Here is a 25,343-nt window from a genome sequence, read left to right as displayed (position 1 = left end):
TTTACAGATAAACTACTACTCGGCCTACACAGGAGGCCAGAGATTTTGACAGGGTTAGAATGCTACTGCTGAAAATAGTAGATCTACAAGCTCACAGTGTCCCATCAGACGGGACGCGTTGTGCAGATCTACAATTTTTAGACGCTGCCACTGTCACTAGATTGTGACAGCGGCAGCAGTATATACTATTCTACTGCTGAAAATAGTAGATCTACTTGTGGCAGCGGTAGAATACTACTGCTGAAAATAGTAGATCTACAAGCTCACAGCGTCTCACGATGGGACTCGTTGTGAGCTTGTAGATCTACTATTTTCAGCAGTAATATTCTACCGTTGCCGCTGTCACTAGACTGTGACTGAAAATAGTAGATCTACAAGCTCACAGTGTCTCACCATGGGACTCGTTGTGAGCTTGTAGATCGGCTTTTTCCTTTTCGCGGCGCGCGACACCGTCCCGCGACGAAGTATGAATAAATCATGCTGTAACACATAACGACATGTCATCCATTCCATTCCTCTGCACAAACAGCTTGCTGGCCAAGATGGATGTATTTATGAAGGGTTTGTCTAAAGCGAAGGAAGGCGTGGCGATGGCTGCCGAGAAGAGCAAGGAGGGCATCGCTGTGGCGACTGAAAAGACTAAAGAAGGGGTAATGTTTATAGGTAAGATGGTTAACTACCCGCTGGTGCTCTCTCACACACACACACACACACACACACACACACACACACACACACACACACACACACACACACACACACACACACACACCATATAATGAGAATGCATGCAGGTGACTCTCTGTGCTTCGTGTAGGAGGCGAGCGATCAGCAGAGAGAGAACATTCAGCATCCCCAATTGTCCAGAGATAATTGTATACTTTATTGATTGGCTGCATTGAAGCTCGAGTCGATTCATACTTCGTCGCGCATTGATGAAAATAGCCGACCCACACAGCTCACACCGTGTCTCAAGTCAGTGTTAATACTATATAACTAGCACATGGTTGGAAGTGGTCTCTCCCTACTCTTCCATTGAGACATTTTGATCCTGTTGTCCAGTAGGACACCTGCAGTTTGACTGGTTGAGTAGCCCCGCTTGGAACTTAAGCTAAATATCTCTCCAAGCTAAGCAGTCACAGTGCATCTGATCAATAATTGATCAGCTGATTGATAATTTTGTTCTGCTGCTTAGAGAGGTCATTCTTTGAAGCTGTTCTATTAATCAGCACTTTTCTCTGTAGTAGGACCACACTGCTCTGAGTGAATACCCTGTCTCTCAACACATGTTATCGTCAAGTCACTGCAGACCGTATCGTATATAAGCACATGTTCCAGTCAATGGATTTATTTTTAGATTTTGTCATCGTTTCGATTTTCATTAAAACATTACCAAACTTAGCTGAATAATTGGGGGGGGAAAGGAGTGGACCAAGTATAGACCCCTGGGGGACCCCAGTCAACTAAGTACGTAGGATTTAAGTGGTTCAATGAATTAAAATGGAACGATAATTGACCAAAAATAAAGATATATTTGATAATAAAGCTTACTATGTTGGATTACCTGAACGTTTGATTTTCATATTGTACTCGAATGAATAGAATCCAGAAGCTTCCTTGAAAGTCAAACAAAAATTGTAATGTCACGTTTACTGTGATTGGAGTTACATACTAGACCGCTGGTATGGTCCTTTAACCCAGTGGTTCTCAACCTTTTCACACCCCAAAATAAACACATTTGAACTGGGGACCCCCCAAAATAATCATATTTGAACTGGGGACCCCCCAAAATAATCATATTTGAACTGGGGACCCCCCACCCTGATAAGCACTTGGAATGTAGGAGTTGAGGCATTCAATTGTCAGTTCCACAGATACATATTGTGGAAAATAGCCGATCTACAAGCACCCACAGGTTGAGAAGCACTCCTTTACCCACTTAAAGAGAACCGGGGTCCCCCAGGGGTCTGTACTTCGCCCCTTCCTTTTACCCCCCTATAATAAAATATCTTGTAGATCAGCTATTTTCACGGGAATGTTTACCAAATGTTCGCCTATTACGACATGTCCAGAATAGGACCGATAGGGTTCGTGTGGTTTCAAAAGCATGACTCAGAAAAGATCTGTAATTTGGGAAACAGGACAGTGGCACCGGGGGTGACATTGAGTCACGGGGCACTGTACTGTGGATGGCCTCGTTGTCTGTCCTCTGAACAGGCTAAAGGGAATGGGGGTGGGGCGGTAGAAACGCAGGGTGGTGAGAGCTCACGGGCAGCGTTGCCAGATTCTGTGAGAGAAACAAGCAACCAGGTCTAGGAAAACAAGCCCAAAAGAAGCGACTATGGGCCACATGAGCACTTTAAACATTATGCATCTGCTATTTGAAAATAGCCGATCTACAAGCTCACAACGCGTCGCGATGCGACGCGTTGTCAGCTTGTAGATGTGCTATTTTCAAATAAAATCTTGGGGGAAAATTATAATAAGCAGACCTGGCAACGCTGCTCACGGGAGGTATACGCTCGTGCCACATGTCATTGGACTGCAACAGATTGTGGAAACAGATTCACAGTGAGTGTCCATCTCTTGGAGGAGCGACAGCCATGGACTTGTGTACTTGTCCTTCTGCCGTCGCTGATCAAAATAAAATAATAAATCACAAATAGGCGGAAACAGATGGTTTAATTAGTTTTCATTGGGTGCTGCTGTATATGACTGACTGTCTTAGTTCCTACGTATGTCCACGGCAACTCAATAGCCAAGTGGTTAGGGCACATGCCATATGGCTGCAACATGTCCTAATCAGAGTCCCTGGTTCGATTCCTGGTCGGTGGGAGCATTTGCAGTCAGTGGGACGGCATTTGTTCCCCTACTGAGTACACTCTCCACCTTTCCTGTCTCTCTCCTATGACTCAAAAGGTTTAAATATGCCCCCAAATAGATGAATATTACTACTACTACTAATAATAATAATAATAATAATGACTATGTCCATGACACTTGATAAAAATGACCAATTGTTCAATAAATGACACACACAATGTTAACAAGGTATAGTAGGATTTGGTTGGACAACGGTAGTGTTGACAGAAATATGTCAAAACTGTAATTCAAAAAAATGTTTTTGTAATCATGATCCATGCCGCTTGATAATTATAGCCACATATACTGTACAGTGGATTCAGGCACACACAAATGAAAAAGATAGGAAAAGAACAAATAATATAGGAAATGCATGAATAACTATCAGAAAACCACCGTCCACACAGACAAGCTGGCGGCGCTTCCAATGAGCAGGTCAAAATTTCAATGCATGGCTGCATTTAAAGTGAAAATAACAGATCTAGATGCTCTCAACATGTTGCATCCTGATTCTCTGTGCGCTTTTTTTAGTTCTTTTTTTAATTAAAAATATTCCCTATAATGACATGCCCAAATAGGATGGCAGGTTGAAATTTGTTCCATATATATGTCTGGCTGGGGCTATACAGAGACACATTCTACCTCTGTATTGAGTGCACACAGTATTGATATATTAAATTAAAAAATAATTCATTTTTGTATAGTTGTTATATAGCAATAATAATGTGTGGTTGTCACAAGATTCCAAGGCACACCTGGAATTGATTCACGGCGCATCAGTGTGCCTCACACCATTTGAGACACACGTAGTAGTAGTAATAATAATAATAATAACATAGGTTGGTCTTTTCTTCAGTTCTGCCCATGCTGTAGTAGCAAGGAGGTGAGCGGATATTAGCGCTATCTGTAGCATCCTTGTACGTCTGTGTCCTGCTTGTTGAGCACGGTAGGGTCGTCCTAGAAAGCGACGCGCGATTGGCTGGTAAGCCCCCTTGTGGAGGAGGGGTGAGAGGGAGCTGATAGGTCTATGCTGCAGCCCACCTTTGATGCTGCAGCCCACCCGCCCACCCACCCAGCCAGCTGAGAGGAGCAGCCAGTCTGAGGGAGGCAGAAAGACCCTGCTTTACGAGACACCATTTAATATCACATCTAACAGTCTCACAGAGCATGTGCCACCCTGTTGAAGGTGCAATGCTGGCCAAAGAATCTCATCTCATGTATTCTATGTATATTTAGAGCAAAATGCTGAAATGTCCACATGAATACGTTCCTTTTTTTAAGAACCAAGTTGAATCCCCTGCCAAAATCCTAACTAAAATGAATAAGTAACTTATTTTTTAAACCAAGTTGAATGCCCTGCTAAAATCCTAATCTATTACTAATTGAGTCATTCAGAGAGGGTTTCACTGGTGCTTTTTGAGCTGCAGTATTACACTGTAGTGTAAAGTACGGGTTCCACGCGCTTATGTGCTTCATCGACGACCAGCACTTAAATAGACGCCTCTCTCAGATGTACGTACGTGGTGCTTGGAGGCTCGTCTTTTGAACACACCGTTCCTGCGCTTCTTAAGGTTTTCTCCTCTTTCTCCAATGGGCTTTTAGGAGCCCCAAGGGTGCAGTGAGAGATGGACGGTAGAGGATGACGGGAAGTTGAGCGGGTGCACCAAGTAGACTGCTCAGATAGCCGACTTGATCACTGATGGAACTAGTCATGACCAAAGGTCAGCGGTTGTATTTCAGCCGGCGGGGAAGTTTAATGGCGCCTCTGTCTTAAAGGGCAACGTCTCCTTTTTTGTTTTAGTTTTTTAACCACATGAACCAGTGTTAATTTAGTCGACTAAGACTAGACTAAGACTAAACAATTTTCAGAAGACTAAAATAGGACTAAAACTAAATGGTGTGTTATTCAAAAGACTAAGACTAAATCAAAATTTGCTGTCAAAATGAACACTGACATGAACCCTAGCGTCTCTATTCAGGGGTGAACATTCTATGAAAATAACCGTTGCCTTTTGAGCTTGTAGGTCTGCTATTTTCTGCAAAGTCGATGTCGTATGAAGTATATAGGATTTAAGTGTTTAAACCTGAATCCTGTCGTTCTATTGTGAGCCTTTGAGAGTGAGCTCTCAAGATACAGAACACACGAGAAAGTGATAATGTCAGATTCTCACATCATGTTATCCTCGCAATAGAATGACGGGATTCAGGTTAAACGGTGAAGTGGCCCTTTAAGGTGCCTCGGGAGAAATGGTAACCTGACGACCAATCCACAGAGCTGTCGGCTTGATAAATCAACGATCAATAAAACCGAACGGTTTGAGACGCCTGTTCCTAGACTACCGTGGCAGCTTGCAACAATGAGAATATAGAAGTGTTCCTGACCATCGCTATGCTATATTCGCTCCCTGGTGTTCCTGTTTGGCACACAGTGTTATGCATTGTTCTTTTATTTATTTTATTACATTAACCCATTAAGACCGGCAACGCATCTGTGTCATTTTTAGATTTCTTTAGACTATTCAAAAATAGCAGATATACAAGCTCATAGCGCGGCACCGAGTGCCGCGCTACGAGCTTGTAGATCTGCTATTTTTGTAAAATCGTGAAAATTTGTGCAAATCTTTGAATATATATATATATATTTTTAAAAGCGTTAGGATTTAGAAAACATTTTTTTAATCGGCCTCAGATCTTAATGGGTTAATTAATCCTAAGCAAAGTTCTGAACAGGACGCTATGTCTTCAACTTCAAGCAACTTTATTATTATAATCCCACTAGAGGCAATTAGTTATGAGTCTGGGAATTAATAAGAGTCTACATCGTTATATAAGGCCCTACTGTACTAATGATGACCTAGCTTCTTTGTATCATCTAAGTAGATGACATTATTTTGACCTGTACATTTTCCACTCTTTGTGAGATTAGCATGTCCCCTGTGCACTGTGAATATACGTAGTGTGAGACATAATGGTCCAAATAGATGCTAGTAATTCATGCCCAGATTCATGCCTGCTTTATAGTTAGTATACCGAAAATAGCAGATCTACAAGCTCACAACGCGCTGTGGACTTGTTGATTTGATATCGTCAGTGCACGACACCCACACCCAAGTATAAATAAAAAATAAGGGCCAAACTCATTTGCCCAGGCTCCACAGACTTGCAGTCCAATAAATTCAAAAAAACTGAATGAAACAGCTTTACAGTAGCTTAAAATCCTAACTGCATTCTAAAATCCTAACTGCATTCTATCTGCTGTAGCTTTCTTTCTTTTACAACTTATAGTTAACCTGATCACAGTATAGACATTACATTTGCATGCGTGTATCTATCAGAGAGTATGTACAGTATGTATGTATGTTTGTATCTATATCTAAATTATAGGTATTTATGTAAGACAAGAGTAAGCTTGTACTTGCATCTGATATGGAACCTGTAGCCTAACCGTTTATCTGTTTGAATGTTGTAGTTTGTTCGTAGCATTGTTTATTTCACACTTGTGCATTTTTTTCTCACCACAGGCACCAAGGCCAAAGACAGCGTTGGTTCAGGTGAGTGTTCCGCCCGTGGGCCACATCATTAGATCGTTGCCGTCGAAGGTGTTAAGAAGCTTAGATTGTAGTGACAAAGGCACTTAGAGCTGATTAAAAAACGGAGTGTCTAGCCTGAAACTGTGTCGCACTGTGGCGGCATGACCTTAAGAACAACAGGATGAGACTGCATTAGGGGTGTGTGTGTGCACGTGTGTGTGTGTGTGCGTGCGTGTGTGATATACACTGAAAAAAAAAAACATGAAAATGCTTAAGATGGTGTGTGTGTGTGTGTGTGTGTGTGTGTGTGTGTGTGTGTGTGTGTGTGTGTGTGTGTGTGTGTGTGTGTGTGTGTGTGTGTGTGTGTGTGTGTGTGTGTGTGTGTGTGTGTGTGTGTGTGTGTGTGTGTGCACGCCGGCTGTGTGCTTATGCATAATGCATGTGTGTTGCAGTGGCGGAGAAGACCACCGGAGCCATGGGGAACATTGCTGCTGCCACTGGACTTGTGAAGAAGGACGAGTTCCCTACTGACATGAACGTATGTATACTGGACTGTACGGCACTGGTTCTCAACATGGGGTCCTTGAGGGGGGTCCCCGACTAAGTGATTGATAGTTTGGAACCAAATGGACCCTTAACCCTCCGGGAACTCCGGGTCCATTAATTTAACTTTGTTGTTCCATTTGCACACTTTTGTACATTTGAAATAAATGAACACTGAGGTTTTTACAGTACATATTAATTGGGGGTTTGTGGCCTAATGCAAATGAAACAGTCTAAATACACATTCACATGTAGCAACTTTATTAGAATTATTAGAAATCTCACATAATGTATAAATAGACCTGTAAAGGTCCACTTGTACATTCTCAAAGCAAAAAAGATTACTCTCAGAAATTCTCTGTGTTCAGTTATTAATTTACGACCGCTTGTGTAAAGGATATATTATCTTCTACCCCACCAGCAGGGGGTATTATTTTTATTAATAATTTCTACACCACCAGCTGGGGATATGTGCTTAGCCTGGAGCAGTTGACTAACCCTTAATCTGTGAAATAAATATCCCTTTAGATTAGTCTTGTTTTTATTTAGCTGTTTTGTTGTTCAGAAAGAACATGTGAATTTAATTAGCTTGCTCTCTGAGGATAGGGAAAACGCAATTATCATTGGCATTACAGACTGAGACAATTGCTTTTAAAAAGCCATATGTATCTTCATTATCCCTAATGATCTGCTTCTTATGTTCGGTTGGGACTAACTTGTAATGGTGAATGTAATGCATGGTTTTGAATAATCTTAAGAAATCTTCCTCAACACATTGAGTGCCAGAGGTTTTTTAAAACAGGGTACAGCCAATGCCAGCGTTTTTAACATTTTGTTTTACCTTTTCAAGTAGTCACAAAATATTTTCCGTGATACCGTCCTCACGGTGATCCCCTCATTACACACACAGGGGTCTCGTAGAATCGGGGTGAAAAAAGGTAAACGTAATCAATATCAGCCTCAAAGTCGAATGATGAACAAAGGACTAACCTTCAGTCTAACCTGTCTGGGAGTCACTGCCCTAGCAGACATACAGTACACAACAGCAACAGCTCCGTGACATTGCACGACATTTCACAAGCATTTATATCTGTCTCTTAGTCTAGCCTAGCGGATATGAGAAAGTCATAGTGCTCTGATTTGTTCCGACATTTATTTGGACATACAGCATTTCTGCCCTGAACTCTGTGTGTTACAGAAGTATAGATTAACAGGACCAATCACAAATAAAAGTCAGCACACTGGCTTACGCGGCTCCCAAAAAGCTTTATAGATGTGCTAGCTCCATTGTCTTTTATAGATACACAGGACAACCCACTAGGATAGCAATTGGTTTCTTGAAATCTGACCAACCCACGTCTGTTTCACTCACTATACGGGCGTTTGTGAGAGAATTGCTGGTATTGAAAGTAAACACAGTGTAGAGTAAGGAATAGGGCCAGAGACTAGCTGACTCTTTTGGCCATGGTGCCTCACATAAAGTGAGCAGGTAGGGGTTCAGTGGATTGCACCTACAGCAGTGGTTGTCAAAGTTGGGTCTATGCATTGGTTCCAGGGGGTTCCCAGCAAAACGAACAATTTAACCACTTAATAATACCACTTAATTAATAATAATTCAAAAATAGCTGATCTACAGCTCACAACGTGTCACGGTGCGTTGTGAGCTGCTATTCTTTTTTGTGAGCATTGTATTTTTAAGTTTTTGCCCGTGACATGAACAAAATCGGGACGCCAGGATTAACTATTATTTGTACTGTAAATGTATGTATACTGTAAATGTTCTGTATAAGAATGATTTATTCAGATCATAGGTTTCTCTCTCTCCCCACTTATAGTGTAGACAGGTTGTAGAATGATGTACTGAAGTCGAATCTTACAACTAAGATATTCTCTTCTGGGGGTCCCTGGCACCAAAGCTTTTCAAAAAGGGGGGGGTATCCATTTTGGGAAATCTTGAAAATGGGTGCAAATCTTTGAATATATATATATTTTTAAAGCCAACATTTTTAACTCAAATCTTTGCTTCTGGGGGGGTCCCTGGAAAAACATATTTGAGATGGGGGTTCGCGGCCAAATGGTCCTTGACATGAAAAGGTTTGAGAACCACTGCTCCATCAGCTCTCTCCACCAGCATGCTCCATTATTATTCTCTGGGTAAACGTGGTCAAAGTCAGTATAATGGTCAAGTCACAGTTTATTTATAATGTAGCACATTTTAAACTGCATACATAGACTCAATGTGCTCAGTGTCTCTGCTCACCTTCAATTAGAACACGGGACATGATGAGAGGAGAGAACAGGAGAGCAGAAGGAGAGGGGACAGAGGAGAATAAATAACAGGGGAGGAGAGGGGAGGGGAGGAGAAAGGACAGGAGAGGGCGACCGGTTAGCGGTTAGGATAGTAGAGGGGAGACAGGATGGGGAAGGAGAGGACAGGAGACCGCAGAGGAGAAGAAAGGAGAGGAGAGGGGGGACTGGAGAGAGAGCAGAGGGATGGAGAGGACAGGAGACCGGTGGACGTGAGAGGCGGAGAAAGAACAGGAGAGGACAAGACAGGGGGAGGAGAGGGAGGAAGAAGAGGAGAAGGAGAGTGGCGGAGGAGGACAGAAGATGGAAGTTGGGGGGGCAGGAGAGGAGTGGCAAGGGGGGTTAACCCATTAAGACCTGGGGCGATTCTTTAAAAAAATCTAAATCAAATAATAAATAAAGAATACAAAATATTTTTTCACGATTTTTCAAAAATAGCAGATCTACAAGCTCGTAGCGCGGCACTCGGTGCCGCGCTACGAGCTTGTAGATCTGCTATTTTTTAATGGCCAAAGAAATCTAAAGTGACACAGGTGCGTTCCAGGACTTATATAGGGATGAGCTTTTGAGGGTTTGGATGTGGAGTTCCTGTACATTCCAAATACACCACCCTTTGATATGACTGTAATCTCATTACCTGCCTGCCCAGCAGGGGGCGTTGCCCTGCATTTGTAGCAGCAACCTTAACCCCATTAAGACCTGAGGTTCCGATTCTACAAAATGTCTTCTAAATCCCAACAGTTTTCTGAAAAACCTATGTTGCTGTATCAGTGGTGCTCAAACTATTTCATGTCAAGGACCCCCATCTGAAAACATTTTTGTTCCATGGACTCCCAGAAGCAAAGATTTTAGTTTTTGATTTTTTTTTAAATGATTTAAAAAATATGTATTTTCAAAGATTTGTACAAAATTGTCACGATTTTTCAAAAATAGCGTATCTACAAGCTCATATGAGCTATGAGCTTGTATATCTGCTGTTTTTGAATAGCCAAAGTATAAAATAATGGTTTAAGGGATCTCTATACTTCTAAACAGTGACACCTTGCTTGTGTGGGTGTTTCAGTAACAGGATGGTCCTCCTCCTATCTTAAGCCCTCCTGGTTAGGGACCCCACCCCACCCCTCCCCCTCCTCTGACTCACTATAATCTATTAAATCTCCCAACCGCCTCGTTTAAGAGGCTTGTTGAAGGCCTCGACTGTAGGGTATAGGTGTTTCTCAAAACGAGACCCTGGTAACTAGTTAAAGAGATAGTTCACCCCAAAAAAACTTGAATTCATGGATATCTTTTAGTTTTTGTCGCATTCCTAAGCCAATAATTTGATGACCAGTGGACCGGTGGGCAGCGGTTCCGGTACGAGACACAAAGGAGACTCTTTTGTCTCTTGCCGGAACCGCAGCTGGTCATCAAATTATTGGCTTAGGAATGCGACAAAAACAAAAAAATATAAATGAATTCAAGTCTCCATGGGGTGACTAATCGATAGAAAAAACAGTCATTCCGGCGGTGAACTATCCCTTTAACTAAATGTTTATTTTTAGGGGATTTCAGTGCTATTTCATACATACAGTATATTGCATACATATATTGGAGTATGTTTCACCACTCCTAGTGTTGATATCATTATTGTTACCTATTTCATACTTGACTCCGAGGGAGGAAGATTTTTCCTTGGCTGTATCCACACATTGGATAAGGAAATTCTGTTTATGTGAGCGTATTTGCTAAAATGACGATCACGTACGGTGGACCGCCCATATAAACTTCCAGACAGCTTTCCATCTCATGAAGTTGTTTATCGTGGTATTGAGGTTAGGTCGTGCTAATTGCATTGGTGGGCCCACAGTAATAACATCAGCTTCGATACAGCACGCGGGATTATAGTGTGTTCTGACCTAATTGACTTTATTAGCGCAGCTAGTGTTTAAAAATAACGGTGTGATGGCCCACTAGCTTTATTTTCAGGGTCCATTGTACTTTGTACTAGGTTGCACTTGCAGGAATGATGAGCACATGGTGCTTCATAAACCTCTTAGATTAAGAGATACTTTAATACCTATGGTAAAATGAAATGGTTAAGAAGCACAATTGTTTTCTCTACAGTTATTAGACGTTCAATGTTAGCTCAGATATCGAGTGATATATGTTTTGGCAAAACTGATACAGGCTGTAAACTAAATTAAAGGTCCACTTAATTTTATATTTCATGCTTCTGTCTCTCGCTGTCTCTCTGTCTATGTCTCACCGTCCCTTCCTTTCTGTATTATCTCTTTTACTGTCTCTCTCTCTCTCTCTCTCTCTCTCTCTCTCTCTCTCTCTCTCTCTCTCTCTCTCTCTCTCTCTCAGCCTGAGGAGTATGGTCAGGAGGCGATGGAGGGGCAGGGAGAGGCGATGCCAGAAGGAGAGACATACGACGAATCCCAGCAGGTAACCTCCCCCACAGAATGCCTTACTTCCAAATATAGCAGTATGATGCATGTCGCTGCTGTAGGGTGGAAACCTTGTATGTCCAAAACCGTTCCTTTTTATTCTTAATTTGTATTTATTTTATCAAATAGCCAAAATAGCCGATCTTCAAGCTCACAACTCGTCATGATGCACTGCCCGACAGCGACAATACACTGCTGAAAATATTGCCACATTTTAATGCACTCAAGTACATAAAGATTGCATTTGCACAATATCGCCCGGCATAGAGTAATAATTTTCTTTTAGATAACTGCTCAAACGACAAGCAGTGGTTGTGATTTGGGATTCAGCGAAGGCGACAGGGAGGCATGGAGTCTTCTCCTTTAATGCCTCACATCAATATTCACCAGCTCGGTTACATTTCATCGTGTATTGCATTTCAACAGCTCTATACACCCTACACCCCTGACCCGCACAATCACTACTGCGTTGACTTTATACTGCCTTTGCCTATAAATACAAATAAATCAATAAATTAGCTCTTTGAGTTAACCACTTGAACCCTAGCGCCCCATACGCTGGAGGAACATTCGCCCGAAATTGCCGATCTAGAAGCTCACAATGCGGCGCGTTGTGAGCTTGTAGATCTGCTATTTCTTGGGAGGTAGAGAGAGGTTTTTCCTAGTGAAACAGGATAGGGAGGCGGAACATAACATTGAGCAGAGAACTGCGTGCGTGCCATCCATTCACAGCGTTGGGGGTGGGGTTGAACTGCATGGAGCTTTGCCACCTACAGAGAGGGATACGCACTGTATGTGAAACCTATTTTTGTGATTTTTAGTTTGTAAAGCAGCAGCCATGTTAGATACGTTAACTGCATGCAGCTCGATTGACAGGTCATATTACATTGGTTGAAATTAGCTACCTGCCGACGTAAGCACGCGTCACATTTAGTTTTACAGGAAGAAATCACAATTGGATTTTGATATTAAAATACCTTATGTTTTTTGCACATAATTAAATGTTAAACAGGCGTCCAATATGACGTGGATGTGCTCTAAAATCATCAAAAACGTTTTTATTTTCAGCTCGACTTTAACTTAAACACCTACATTTAGTATGGCATGCCTGGGCGTCTGTGTGTCTGCGTGTGTGTCTGTGCACGTACAGTATGTGGGTGTGGTCTGAAGAGATGAGAATGTGAGACAGATGGTTATTTTTGGAAGGCGGCTCTCAAGGGCGAGACAAACTACACTGAAGCCATTCGTTGTCTATCAGATCGATAGACCCACAGTAAACAAATGGCAATAAAATGAAACAAAAGTCACACGAGTCACGTGACGTTTAATTGAATGGTTCTGCTAGATGGTATATTCGCTGAGATGAGAACATAGGATTACATATCACATCAAATCCCTTGAATTGTGGATGCCAGCTGGCTTGCTTCAGTAGAACATTGATTGCATAATATTAAAAATCTTAACAATGTTAATGATCATAATTGAGAACGTGAGACCATTCACTTTATTTCTTTTTTTCAATTAAGCCTCCCCATCATAATCTTCTGTCAATATATTTGTGTGTGTGTGTGTGTGTGTGTGTGTGTGTGTGTGTGTGTGTGTGTGTGTGTGTGTGTGTGTGTGTGTGTGTGTGTGTGTGTGTGTGTGTGTGTGTGTGTGTGTGTGTGTGTGTGTGTGTGAACATATATATATATATATATATCAGTGTGTGTAAATATATAGGCATTAGGCAGGTGCCTGTTCTTGTTGCAAATTTAAAGTGATTCGTCAGAGGGAGCGTTGCATATTCCATTCACGTCCTTCAGCCATATATTTCTCTCTCTCTCTCTCTCTCTCTCTCTCTCTCTCTCTCTCTCTCTCTCTCTCTCTCTCTCTCTCTCTCTCTCTCTCTCTCTCCATCCTCCACATGTCTCCCCCTCCCCCATCTCTTGCTACACCAGCAGCATGCTAGGTTCTGCTTGAATGGGTGTGGTGATGACGCTCGCTGGCTCCGTGCATTGTGGGTAGAGTCAGGGTCTCCCTGCATTGCTGTAAATATGGAGTCTCTCTGCCGACCACTCTCAGTCGCAGGACGAACCTTTCTGTTCCACCCGAGGAATCACTGTCTCACTGAAATATCAAACTGTAAACAAATAAGCCCCCATCCTGCATCATACTTCCCTTTGTGGGGACGTTGCGGACGGTTAGAAAGTGTATCGCGTGAATGATCATCAGAGGCAAATATCTTGTCTTTATGGCGAGGGAGGGGGATGCTGAGGATGTTGAGCACGACATGTCCTTGAGGCTGCTGCGAGGCGCTGCTGCCCTCTGCAGGGCCGAGAGAGAGACGCACTCAACCTGTACAGTGACATCATTACCCAATAGAGAGTGATGGATTGATATTTATCAAAAATAGCAGATCTACAATCTCATAGCACGGCACTCGGTGCCGCGCTATGAGCTTGTTTATCTGCTATTTTTTAATAGCCAAAGGAATATAAAGTGACACATATGCATGCCAGGTCTTAATGGGTTAATCGAACTAATCTATTTAATCAATTACGATCCCATTTGTCATTATAGGCTGAAAGTTTCAAAAAATCTCTAGATTTTCTAAACTAGCATGCAGCCGATCTACCAAAAATGTACAAGAGTTGAGTTTGTAGATCTGCTATTCTCACGATTTTCATGATTTCTGCATGAAAAAAAATAATTCTATATGGAACCTCTATATGGAACCATGGTTCTATATGGAATGAGAAAAACCTTTCTGAGCTTTAAAAGGTTCCATTGAACATTTAGTTCTATTGAGCGAAGAATCAAGTTGGCTCTTTATGAAGAACTATATTTAAAAAGGTTCCATACTGTAGAACCCTTTTTGACCTAAAAAAGGATCCATCTAGTTCCATATTGAACCTTTTTAGACCTAAAAGGGTTCCTTATACCTTTTTAGGTGGCTTGCATAACAGTTTTCAGGTCAATATAGACCTTTTTTGTTTGTTTGTTTAGTTTAGAAAACAAAGTGTAGAAGTGAAGTTCTTGTGTCTTATTGATTTTGTCTTTGTTTCAGGGGAGCCAGGATTACGAGCCTGAAGCGTAAAAGCATCATTCCAAATGATCATCCAACCAGCAGCACAATAATATTTCTATAAAATAATAACAAAAGGACAAATGCTGAAACGATCACAATTAATACCCCCACCCCTCTCCCTCCGTTGCAAAAAACTACATACAAAAAAAAGCATTCCCACTGAAAAATTGTTCTTCCTTCAAGACAAATCTTTTATTATGATATATATTGTAAATGTCATGTTCTTAATGTAATGTGTTGGGTGTAGGTATTTATTGACACGTAGGAAATGTCCTTTCGGTCTCACTTCCTTGCTTCCCTCCCAACGAAGTGAGACCTGAACGAGGACTTGTGACTTTGTACTTTGTGTGTATCTATATTAAGAAACATGTGTGATAGATGTTCATCATCTTCCAATGACAACATTGGGATAGAGAAAAAAAGATTATAAATACATTAAGTCCGGTTGCAAACAGATCTACAATAATATCCTCTAAGTGTCTACAATGCCTGTTTGTGGGTTTCTCTTTTGCATTTGATTTGAAAGCGAGTTATTTATTTATTTAATGTTTTTTGAAGTAAGAGTTTTATACATTGTATCTTTATAGTTGCTCGTGAAACCATTCCAGTGTATTATCCGTTTAGAGATGGACAAGTTATACATGTTTGCGTGCGTGTGTGTGTGTGTGTGCGTGTGTGCGTGTGTGTGCGTGTGTTCAGATTTTAACAAGTTAAAGTCGGTATATTATGTCTTGAAATCATAATGGTTGTCATAAACAATATGTGCTTTAAAATTGCAGGACATGTCTATATAAAGGTTTATGTGTCACGCCAGACAAACAATCCTATGTAAATAAAAAAGTGAGAAAAAAAGTGTTTGGTGTTACTTTTATCTAAAAATAATAATAATACATTCAAAACACGATAAATAAATGTAAAACTATAGATGGATTGTACCGTAAGAGCCCTACTACCACCTACTTTCCTTGAGGATCAGATGACTTATTGCTATGGAGACCACATAACCGCTTCATAGAGAAACGGAGCCCCCATGGATTCCTCTTTCCCTCAGCTTTTTCATCAATGGTAATGTCTAGTCATGTAACCGATTAAAATCGATTCAAACTGGTGACAATTTAAATCGATTTAATACAAAAATATATCGCGATGCAAAAAGCAGAGAGCAAAAAGAAGAGCAGAAAATACAGGACATTTGTAAGAGAATTGATCAAAAAAAAAGTGCTACTGTATTGAAAAGAGGATAAGAGACAACACAGTTATTGTAAAAAAAAAAAAAAAGTCTGGAAAATAATTTTGTGTTTGAAAAATCGTATCGTGAACCTAGTGTCGTGATTCGCATCGTAATTGAGTGAATCGTTACATACCTACAGTAGTATGTTTTATACATGTATTTCTGTGTCAGAATATTTAGATGCTCACATGACTGTTAACCCATCTGATTTTTATCTATCTCGCCTGCACCCCTCCCCCCCATCTCTCTCCTGTCCCTCTATTTCTGTCTGTCTGTCTGTCTGTCTCTACCCCCCCATCTCTCTCCTGTCCCTCTATTTCTGTCTGTCTGTCTGTCTGTCTGTCTCTACCCCCCCATCTCTCTCCTGTCCCTCTCTGTCTGTCTGTCTGTCTGTCTCTAACCCCCCCCCATCTCTCTCCTGTCCATCTCTGTCTGTCTGTCTGTCTGTCTGTCTGTCCGTCTGTCTCTACCCCCTCCCCCATCTCTCTCCTGTCCATCTCTGTCTGTCTGTCTGTCTGTCTGTCTGTCTGTCTGTCTCTACCCCCCCCCATCTGTCTGTCTGTCTGTCTGTCTGTCTGTCTGTCTGTCTCTACCCCCCCATCTCTCTCCTGTGTCTGTCTGTCTGTCTGTCTGTCTCTACCCCCCCCATCTCTCCTGTCTGTCTGTCTGTCTGTCTGTCTGTCTGTCTTTACCCCCCCCCCATCTCTCTCCTGTCCCTCTCTGTCTGTCTGTCTGTCTGTCTGTCTGTCTGTCTCTACCTCCCCCCCCCCCTCTCTCTCCTGTCCCTGTCTGTCTGTCTGTCTGTCTGTCTCTACCTCCCCCCCCCCCTCTCTCTCTCTCTCTCTGTGCTCGGGGTGATCTAGCCTTGGTGATGATGCCATGTTGTGTAGAATCTGCTGAGGTGGTCCAATGGGGGGGCTCTGCATAGAGTCAGGCTGGCCCTTGGCAGGGTTCTGCCATAGTCAGGATGCCAGGCTAATCAGGCCTCTTTGCCCGGGGCTTTGTTGTGCTAATCCGGTCGGAACGCGCGGGCCGGGGGCCGTCGGGCCCAGACGGAGGGTATTAAACAGGCGTTCCAGCCACATTCTGGTCAGACTGATGTGTGGACGCTGCAGGGGACGGGGACACACGTTGGAGCCATGGCCTCGTTCAAGAAGTCCTTCGAGGGCCTTAAAGGCAGCAGCCACTCGGCAGCCAGAGGAGTGACGGAGGCGACAGGTACAGTACAGTATACTGTGTTCAGTTAACCATGGAACGTCTCGCTGAGCAGCAGAATATACATGGTTGCATGACACTCGTTGATACACTTTAAACATTTAAAGGGGGTGTATTTCTTTTGTTAAATAGCTCTATATTCTAATAGCAATCATTGCTATGGACTAGAGTGCTAAATGACAGTTCTCCAGCACTTGAGTAAACAGAAAATATTTTTTCAGGTTGTGATACCCATTTTATCCAATCAGGAGAGAGCACTCACACAGGATACAGGATAAATAAAAAGTGAAACTGGACGTTATGAAACAAAAAACCTGACGCTGGGGGGGAATGAACCTGATAAATTACCTATGTGGAGTCCTCTCTCCTGAAAATCTATTTTCTGTTAACGAAAGAGTGGAGAGACGGGGAAACCTCGGTTACAGACCAAACGACTACTATCAGAGTACCCCCTTTTTTTTGTTTTCTTTTTTACAAAAACATCACATCCCTTTTGAGATGGCTTATATGTTACACTAAATGTGAATATTGATTTTCAGAATGTAAAAACCTGTGACCCAATGATATTGTAAACAGTGCCTGCAATATATAGACACAAGTGAACTTGAGAGTGGTAATATTCATGAATGCATAATTGCAGTTTAACAAGGTAGAAGTTTGTGGTATTGCTGCTAATCTGGATAATGGATATATGTGGAAGAAATGTGTCCCTGTGATGTGACTGCAGTGCAGGCAGCGCAGGACGCCGTGCAGCAGGTGGCAGAGTCCTCCAAAGAAACGGCCAACACAGGTACAGTACAGCTGTGATTCTCAGGGACCCCCAGGTTGATATGCATTAGACCAGTGTTTCAACCGGGACCCATTTTTTATGGGACCAACATTTTGCGTTTCCAAACAATTAAAAAAAAATCATAATTACTCCTTCAAAAGATGTTCAAAACTTAAAAAAAAAAAACTAATTAATCAAAACAAATATTTTTCTTATTTTCAAATTGGCTTAAGGGAGGACTGGCCAGCAGGCCTGCGGACCACGTCGTCACTATGACCGTCACTATGACGTCGTCACTATGACCTCACTATGTCCATATATGAAAGAAAATGGGGCATGCCCATATATGGGCATATACTGATGACATCAGCGTTCTCCACTTATGGGCATAAAAGGGACAAGGACTGACACATTGGTCGGATCGGTGGTGCAACATAGGTGTGAGGGCCGCATTGCGGCCTGAACTCTAGATGTGACCTCTAGAGTCTAAAGCTCATAACGTGTCACATCAAGACGTGTTGTGAGCTTGTAGACGGATAGATGGATAGAATTTGAAGTCCTTGTATCTAATGTCTGAGATGAAATTACAGTAACACTATCAGTTTGATGCACTTTTTGGAGACATTTGTCTTTGTCTTTATTATTTATGTGCAGTATGAAAAAGGTTATTATTACTTAGAGTATTGGTTGTGGTATTATTATCTTTCTGAACATTCACTGTGTGCTTCTCTCTGACTTTGTGAAAGCTGCTCAAGAGGCTGGCAGACAGACTCAGACTGCCATAGGGAAAGCTGCGGACAAAGCAACAGACAGCATCAAGGAGTTTGGACAGAAACTGGAGACCAAGTGAAGCCCCCTTAACTCAACTCGGTTCCGCTCAAAACCTGCGGAGCCGCCTTTGTCCGTCGACGTAGTATACTGTATGTACTGTAAAAATGTGTATTGGTCTGGTTACTGCACCAGAAAGCAAGAACGCTGAGATACAAGAAGAAGGAAAAAACAGAAGAGAACTGAAAGAGTTTCATAATCTCAAAGCAAACATTCCACCGGGAAAAGTTTACAAATGGGTCATTTTCTCTCTTCCCCCTCCCCCTCATTTTGTGTTACCTGCTTTTTCTTTTTCTTTTTTTCCTCTATCGCATTACGATAGATTCTATTTAATCATAATGTGATTATTTTGGCAAATAAAGACAGATGTCAAGTTGTTTTCTCAGTTTTATGGAATTTAAAACCTAATGAAACACGTGTTGACATACAGTACGGCACCAAGGGATCAAGTTGCCATGAATTCATTGTGGGTGTGTTTAATTAAATGAAACAGGAGCTGTCCATGCAGTCTGGCACACAGACAGTTAACACCTACATGTTGGGTTACTGTGTGCCAGCACGGACAGCTTCTGTACAGCATTGCCGTCGGAAAGAAACCTCTTATAGGTTATATTTAAACTTTAAATATACGCATCTGTGTCATTTTAGATTTCTTTGGCTATTAAAAAATAGCAGATATACAAGCTCATAGCGCGGCACCGAGTGCCGCGCTATGAGCTTATATATCTACTTTTTTCTTTATCGTGACATTTTTGCAAATCTTTGAATATATCTTTTTTTAACCCTGTAAGACCCGGATATATTTGTACTTGCAAAAAAAAATTAAAAACCTTTCAGATGGTCTTGTAGGAGTATTTAGAAGAGGAAAATATAATGTTTTTAAAAAATATATGTTTTGGTAAGTTTTTATGCAAATGTTGACATTTAGCAACGTTGGGTCCATCAGGTAGCAAAATTTCCTATAGGCCATTTTTATGGATAACATGGCAAATGTGTAAATACTTCACTAAAACAACTTAATGATTCATTTATATGGTTTATTATTTGGCCTCAGATCAATTATGAATAATATTTGGCCTCAGAACAGTATACATTATGAATAATAACACCAATAAGCAGGTGAACATTAGGCCTGCCCTTGTATTTTTTTGCAACCAAGAGGGCCCAACGTTGACCAAAAGCAACAAGTATGAATCATGCTATAATTTAAATTTGGGACATATATTTCACAATAATAACATATGTACATGTTCTAGACATTGTAATGTTCACCAAAACAAATATTACAGGCATATTACTTACGTTTTTGTGAGGAATATCTTCCAGAGAAAAAAGAGATCTGTTCCAACAGAGATTTTTCAAGTTGTGATGATTCCTGGCTCTGTGGGGGGTATTTATATGCAAATATCCTGGCCAATGGCATTGTAAGACTAAACAATAGGACCCAATGAGGATTTAGAGGTGAAAAAATAACAGAAAAACAAATTATTTAAACTCCTTTCTTTATAAAATATAATTGTTACTCTAAAGCGACGCTGGGTCTTAGAGGGTTAAAGCTAACATTTGTATGATGATGACTATTACTTTAGAACAGGGGTTCCCAAACTATTCAATGCCATGGACCCCCAAATATCGCTGCGCTGCGGCCCCGTATTGCAAAAGGGCTTAAAAAAAAATAGAAAACATAGCGAAAGTAGCCTACAAGCTCAGATGGGCTTAGATGTGCCATTTTTAGGGGGCACAGTTTTATTCTGAACACAGTTAAATTAAAAGTTAAATTCACCACCAGCTGGTGAGAAATATACCAGTGAAATATATCTATCTACTAGAAAAGTGCTCCTCGGAGCACAGGTCTCCGCCAGGTCAGGTAGGTTATTGTGGCCACCTGGTGGCGCTATAATAGGCCAATGTGAAAAAAGTGCCATTTCTTCCTCGGGCTAGTGGAAATGTGCGTGCATTCATGATTTGAGGCATTTTGTTGCAAAAATGTGTTTTGGTACATTAGACCTGCTGGTGGCGCTATAACAGGCCAATGTGAAAAGGGTGGCATTTCTTCCTCGGCCTATTGGGAATGTGCGTGCAAGTTTTCACGGAAATCGCACGCTGTGTTCATGATTTGAGACATTTTGTTCAAAATGGACCAATCCTGCAAACTTTGGAAGCCAACCTTAGCCAATCTGGATGGAATATGAAATATCGGACAGATCCGTCTTGATCACATAAAGATACTGTGTACCGATTTGCGTCATGTTTGGATAAAATCTGTAGGAGTAAATGGGTTTTGCACAAATCGGCCTCCTGGTGGCGCTATAACAGGCCCATGTGAAAAATTTGGGGCAGAGGTTCTGAATTGGCATCCAGGGAGTGTGTGCGCACAGTTTCGCAGCGACCGGGCCAACGGTGCCTGAGATCAGCTGCTAACACACGGACAGGACAGGACACACGGACGGACGGACAGGGGGTAAAACATACTCTCTCGCCATGCCTTTCGGCCTGGCGGAGACAATAACCGTTGTTCAATTGAAAAAGTTACACTGTATGACTTTAAACTATGTGTACACTTTAGCTGAAAAGGTGAATGACAACAGTGTCATGTATCCTATTTGATGCTTACAATACCTACTATGCATGAGCTCATTATCATTGCAATGTGAAGAGGACCTGGCAAGCTGAGGGCCACACTCACACACACATACACGCCACAAACACACATGCACACGCACACACAAAAAAACTCTGAGTTGCTAGGCAACAGATCCCAGTGGTGATCTGGGATCGGTGGAGGCCTTTTGAATGGATGATAATTCTGCTGTCGGTACACAGTGTACTGTTCTGGGCCAAGCCTTCGGCTCACTGCAACAATATGGAGATATATATATTGGGAAGTTACTTTTAAATGAGAAATACATGTCTGAGGCCTGTATACAGTAATTACTTTGGGTGGGTTGATTTACTGAGGCTGGAGGGAAGTGTGTGTGTGTGTGTGTGTGTGTGTGTGTGTGTGTGTGTGTGTGTGTGTGTGTGTGTGTGTGTGTGTGTGTGTGTGTGTGTGTGTGTGTGTGTGTGTGTGTGTGTGTGTGTGTGTGTGTGTGTGTGTGTGTGTGCGCGCGCGCGCGATAGTGTTGTGCAGAAGTGTGTGGGAGTATTATATCTGCATCCCCCAGGCTACTTTGCACCAGCACTGTGTTTTCATGCACCTTCACAGATACAGAAACACATTGCTTGCATAATACAAAAAACAATGAAATAGAATATCCAGTAACATTTGAGTGAGCATTTTAAGATATACACTCCACACACACTTGGAATTAGTTGAAAAGGCCATTTTCCTTTCAGAATGCTTTCCTGCTTTTTGTTATTTAATGTGTTTGTCTTTTAATTGTGTTAAAAATATTGTGGCCATGTCTCACCAAGAGGCAGTGATGATTATTGACAATTAAAATTATTCTCTTTCCAAGTCCAGAGACGGAGCCCTGATAGCAAATAACCAGTGATTACATGAAATCATTATCAACATGATCCGTGCCTCTTCTTAAATGGTCTCTATAAAAACCTAATTCACATCATTTGACCCTTTGCATATACTGTATACAGTTGCCACTGTGTTGCTATGAGAACCTGGAGTTAATTACTGTGATTTGCCAATGATTAGAGAGCTGAACAGAGATTATGTCATTATATTACCACTCATTGCCAGATCCCCACTGTGGTTTCCACGGAAACTGGGAATGTGAATCTTTTCGATAGACACAGTCACAGCTAAAGCCCAAGGAGTGCCTAAGATAGATTCTTCTAGAGGCAAACCTGTAGCAACCACAGCAATCCATCGACAAGAGAGAGACGGATATACAGTGCGGAGAGCAGCTGTGAGTTTTCATTAACAGTGAGATTGGACAGTGTTGGACTTGGCTGTGAGCGAGAGCAATGGACAGACCTCAGTCTGACTTTGACTGTTGAGGTACGTAGCTTTGATTCCTGATTTTATCTCCGTAATTTTTTCTTCTTTGCAGCTCTGTTTTTGAAACTGTTGTGCATTCCTATGCATGTGTTCTTACAGGTGATCGTCTTGAATCACACAGCTTGATCTTTGCTCCACTGACATGCAGTGGTATTTTTAGAGTAACTGCCAAATGAGATCGGAATCGAATGTTATCTAAAATATATTAATAATTTGATGATGGTGATATGATTAAGCATACAATTAAATATGCATATCATTACAACCTTCAATATACCTTATTTTAAATATGATTATATTACTATGAAACAAATAGCCATGGAAATGTATTTAAGGGTAGCTGCTTACATTTATGGTAGCTGTGTAAAGCATTTTCATAGTCATCCTTGTTTCACGAGGATGTATCACAAGAAATATAGGATTGTTTGTTTTATCACGTTGTTGCTGTTGTGATTTATTCAGCTGTTGTGGAATTAAAAGGATGTCGATGCTCTGTGCCATGTCTCCCAGGTGACTGTTGAGAGACTTCTGTGCAGCGAGAGAATGGGAAGCATCAAGGATGCGACCAGCACTCCTGCAGAGGGCAGCCTGCACTGTGAAATCACGGAGGATGAAGAGCACCCTGGTGCCACCGGTAGCAGCCTTGCCACTGAGGAGCCTCAGATGAGCCCCAGTCCAAACCAAGGAGTCACTCAATCACGGCTCACACAGAATGAAGCAACAGTCCCACCACAATCAAGTGCCAACTCTCAGAATACGTTTAAGAGCAAAGAAATGGACGAGGGTACAGAGAACATTTTGTCAGAGTCATCTGCTCTATTCTCCCCTGTCCCGTGTTCCCCGGCACCTTCCGGACAGCACCACATCCGGACACAGGTCAGCCTTGAGGTGGTCCAATGCCACTCAGTTGCGACCAGCCCTATGACGCCTCCTCAGGGGGATAATGCCTTCGTCTTCCCGACCTCCTCTGGGCGGTCGCCTGGGGCCACTAAAGATGCTGAGCAGCAGGTGGGTCAGCAGGTCGAGTACCGCTCTGTAGCCACAGCGCCCATGACCCCCAAAACACCCACATCTGCATCGTTTCCCGAGCTAACTGAGGAGAATACAAGAGGGGGCGTGGAGACGGGTTCTAAGTTGGAGTGGACCCCTGCTGTGAAGGATACCACAGCGATGGATGTGTCTGAAGCAACCAACTGCGTCTCAACAACTGCATCTCCAAAGAGCTCCGTCGACTGCCCTCCTATTGGGTCGGTAGATTCAAAAGCAACACCGCAGGACAGCAGGAAACAATCCAAGCAGCACACGCAAAAAATGGGGAGTATGGATCAAGACATTACGATCCTGGTGACACACCATGGCACTTTGGAAGAGTCTGAAGAGGGGGGGTTGCATTCATCCCTCCGTTCCATTGAGCTAGAAGTGAAGATAGACGAGTGCAATGAGATTAATGCACCGAGTACTGAGGCAACTCCCATGGATGAAGTCCCCACAGCAAACACCAATGAAGGGGAGAACTTTGACTCTCGCCATGAACAGGAAGCACTAACAACAGAAACACAAATCACAATAAAGCATGAGAGCTCCTCCCTACCGACAAGTGAACCTCATCAAACAGAAACAGACCCCCTGACCAAAGATAAGCAATCCACAAATTCAGAGGTCAAAGCAACAGAAGAGGAATCTTTTGGTGAGGAGCTGGAGAAAGTTCCCCAACCAGAGCCCTCCATGACGCCAAATCCTGTACCAAGTTCTCCAGCTCCCTCTGGGTTTCAGCACATTCGGACCCAGGTCAGCCTTGAGGTGGTCCAGTGCCACTCTGTGGCCACCAGTCCAATGACGCCTCCTCAGGGGGATAATGTCTTCTTCTTCCCGACCTCCTCTGGGCACTCTGGGGCCACGGGGCCAGAGACTAAAGATGCTGAGCTGCAGGTGGGTCGGCAGGTTGAGTATCGCTCTGTCGCCACAGCGCCCATGACCCCAAAAACACCCACCTCTGCAACCTTTCCAGAGATCAGCAGGAAAGAGACGGAGCAAATGAGGGAGAATACGAGTCGGGGCGTGGAGCTGGGCTGGACTGGCCACCTACCTCAAGATGATAGTACTGTGATAAAAAACGCTGCTGATTCTGACACGGGTTCTAAGTTAGAGTGGACCCCTGCTGTGAAGGATACCACAGCGATGGATGTGCCTGAAGCAACAAACTGCGTCTCAACAGCAGCATCTTCAAAGAGCTCCGTCGACTGCCCTCTTATTGGGTCGGTAGACTTGCAAGCAACACTGCAGGACAGCAGGAAACAATCCAAGCAGCACACGCAAAAAATGGGAAGTATTGATCAAGATATCACGATCCTGGTGACACACCATGGCACTTTGGAAGAGTCTGAAGAGCACACTGATTCATTCCTCCGCTCCATTGAGCTAGACGTGAAGATAGATGAGTGCAATGAGATTAATGCACCAAGTATTGAGGCAGGGGGGGAAGCCATGAAAATTGAAAGAGATCAGAAAAAGGAAGCTCCCACGGATGAGGTCCCTACAGCAAACACCAATGAAGGAAAGAACTTTGACTCTGGCCATGAACAGGAAGCACCAACAACAGAT

The 25,343-nt window shown here is 42.5% G+C and overlaps 2 protein-coding genes across 2 annotated transcripts; both read left to right on the top strand.

The window, feature by feature from the left end:
- Nucleotides 1-542: 542 nt before the first annotated feature.
- On the top strand, nt 543-14,815 carry sncb (synuclein, beta; the record flags this gene model as incomplete). The annotated part of the gene is made up of 5 exons (XM_080415393.1): nt 543-663; nt 6,384-6,413; nt 6,845-6,930; nt 11,589-11,669; nt 14,721-14,815. 5 exons carry the CDS (start codon nt 543-545, stop codon nt 14,748-14,750), a joined length of 348 nt encoding a protein of 115 aa, XP_080271519.1. The 3' UTR covers nt 14,751-14,815.
- Nucleotides 14,816-17,111: 2,296 nt separating this feature from the next.
- Nucleotides 17,112-18,806, top strand: adirf (adipogenesis regulatory factor; the record flags this gene model as incomplete). Its single annotated transcript, XM_080416564.1, has 3 exons — nt 17,112-17,190; nt 17,915-17,977; nt 18,703-18,806. 3 exons carry the CDS (start codon nt 17,112-17,114, stop codon nt 18,804-18,806), a joined length of 246 nt encoding a protein of 81 aa, XP_080272690.1.
- Between the last annotated feature and the right edge of the window lie 6,537 nt (nt 18,807-25,343).

This window comes from Gymnoscopelus braueri (assembly GCF_963280865.1).
Source record: "Gymnoscopelus braueri genome assembly, chromosome: 20".
Classification (NCBI taxonomy): domain Eukaryota; kingdom Metazoa; phylum Chordata; class Actinopteri; order Myctophiformes; family Myctophidae; genus Gymnoscopelus; species Gymnoscopelus braueri.
Note: the sequence above shows the minus strand (reverse complement) of the source record. Positions and strands in the feature narration are given on the sequence as shown.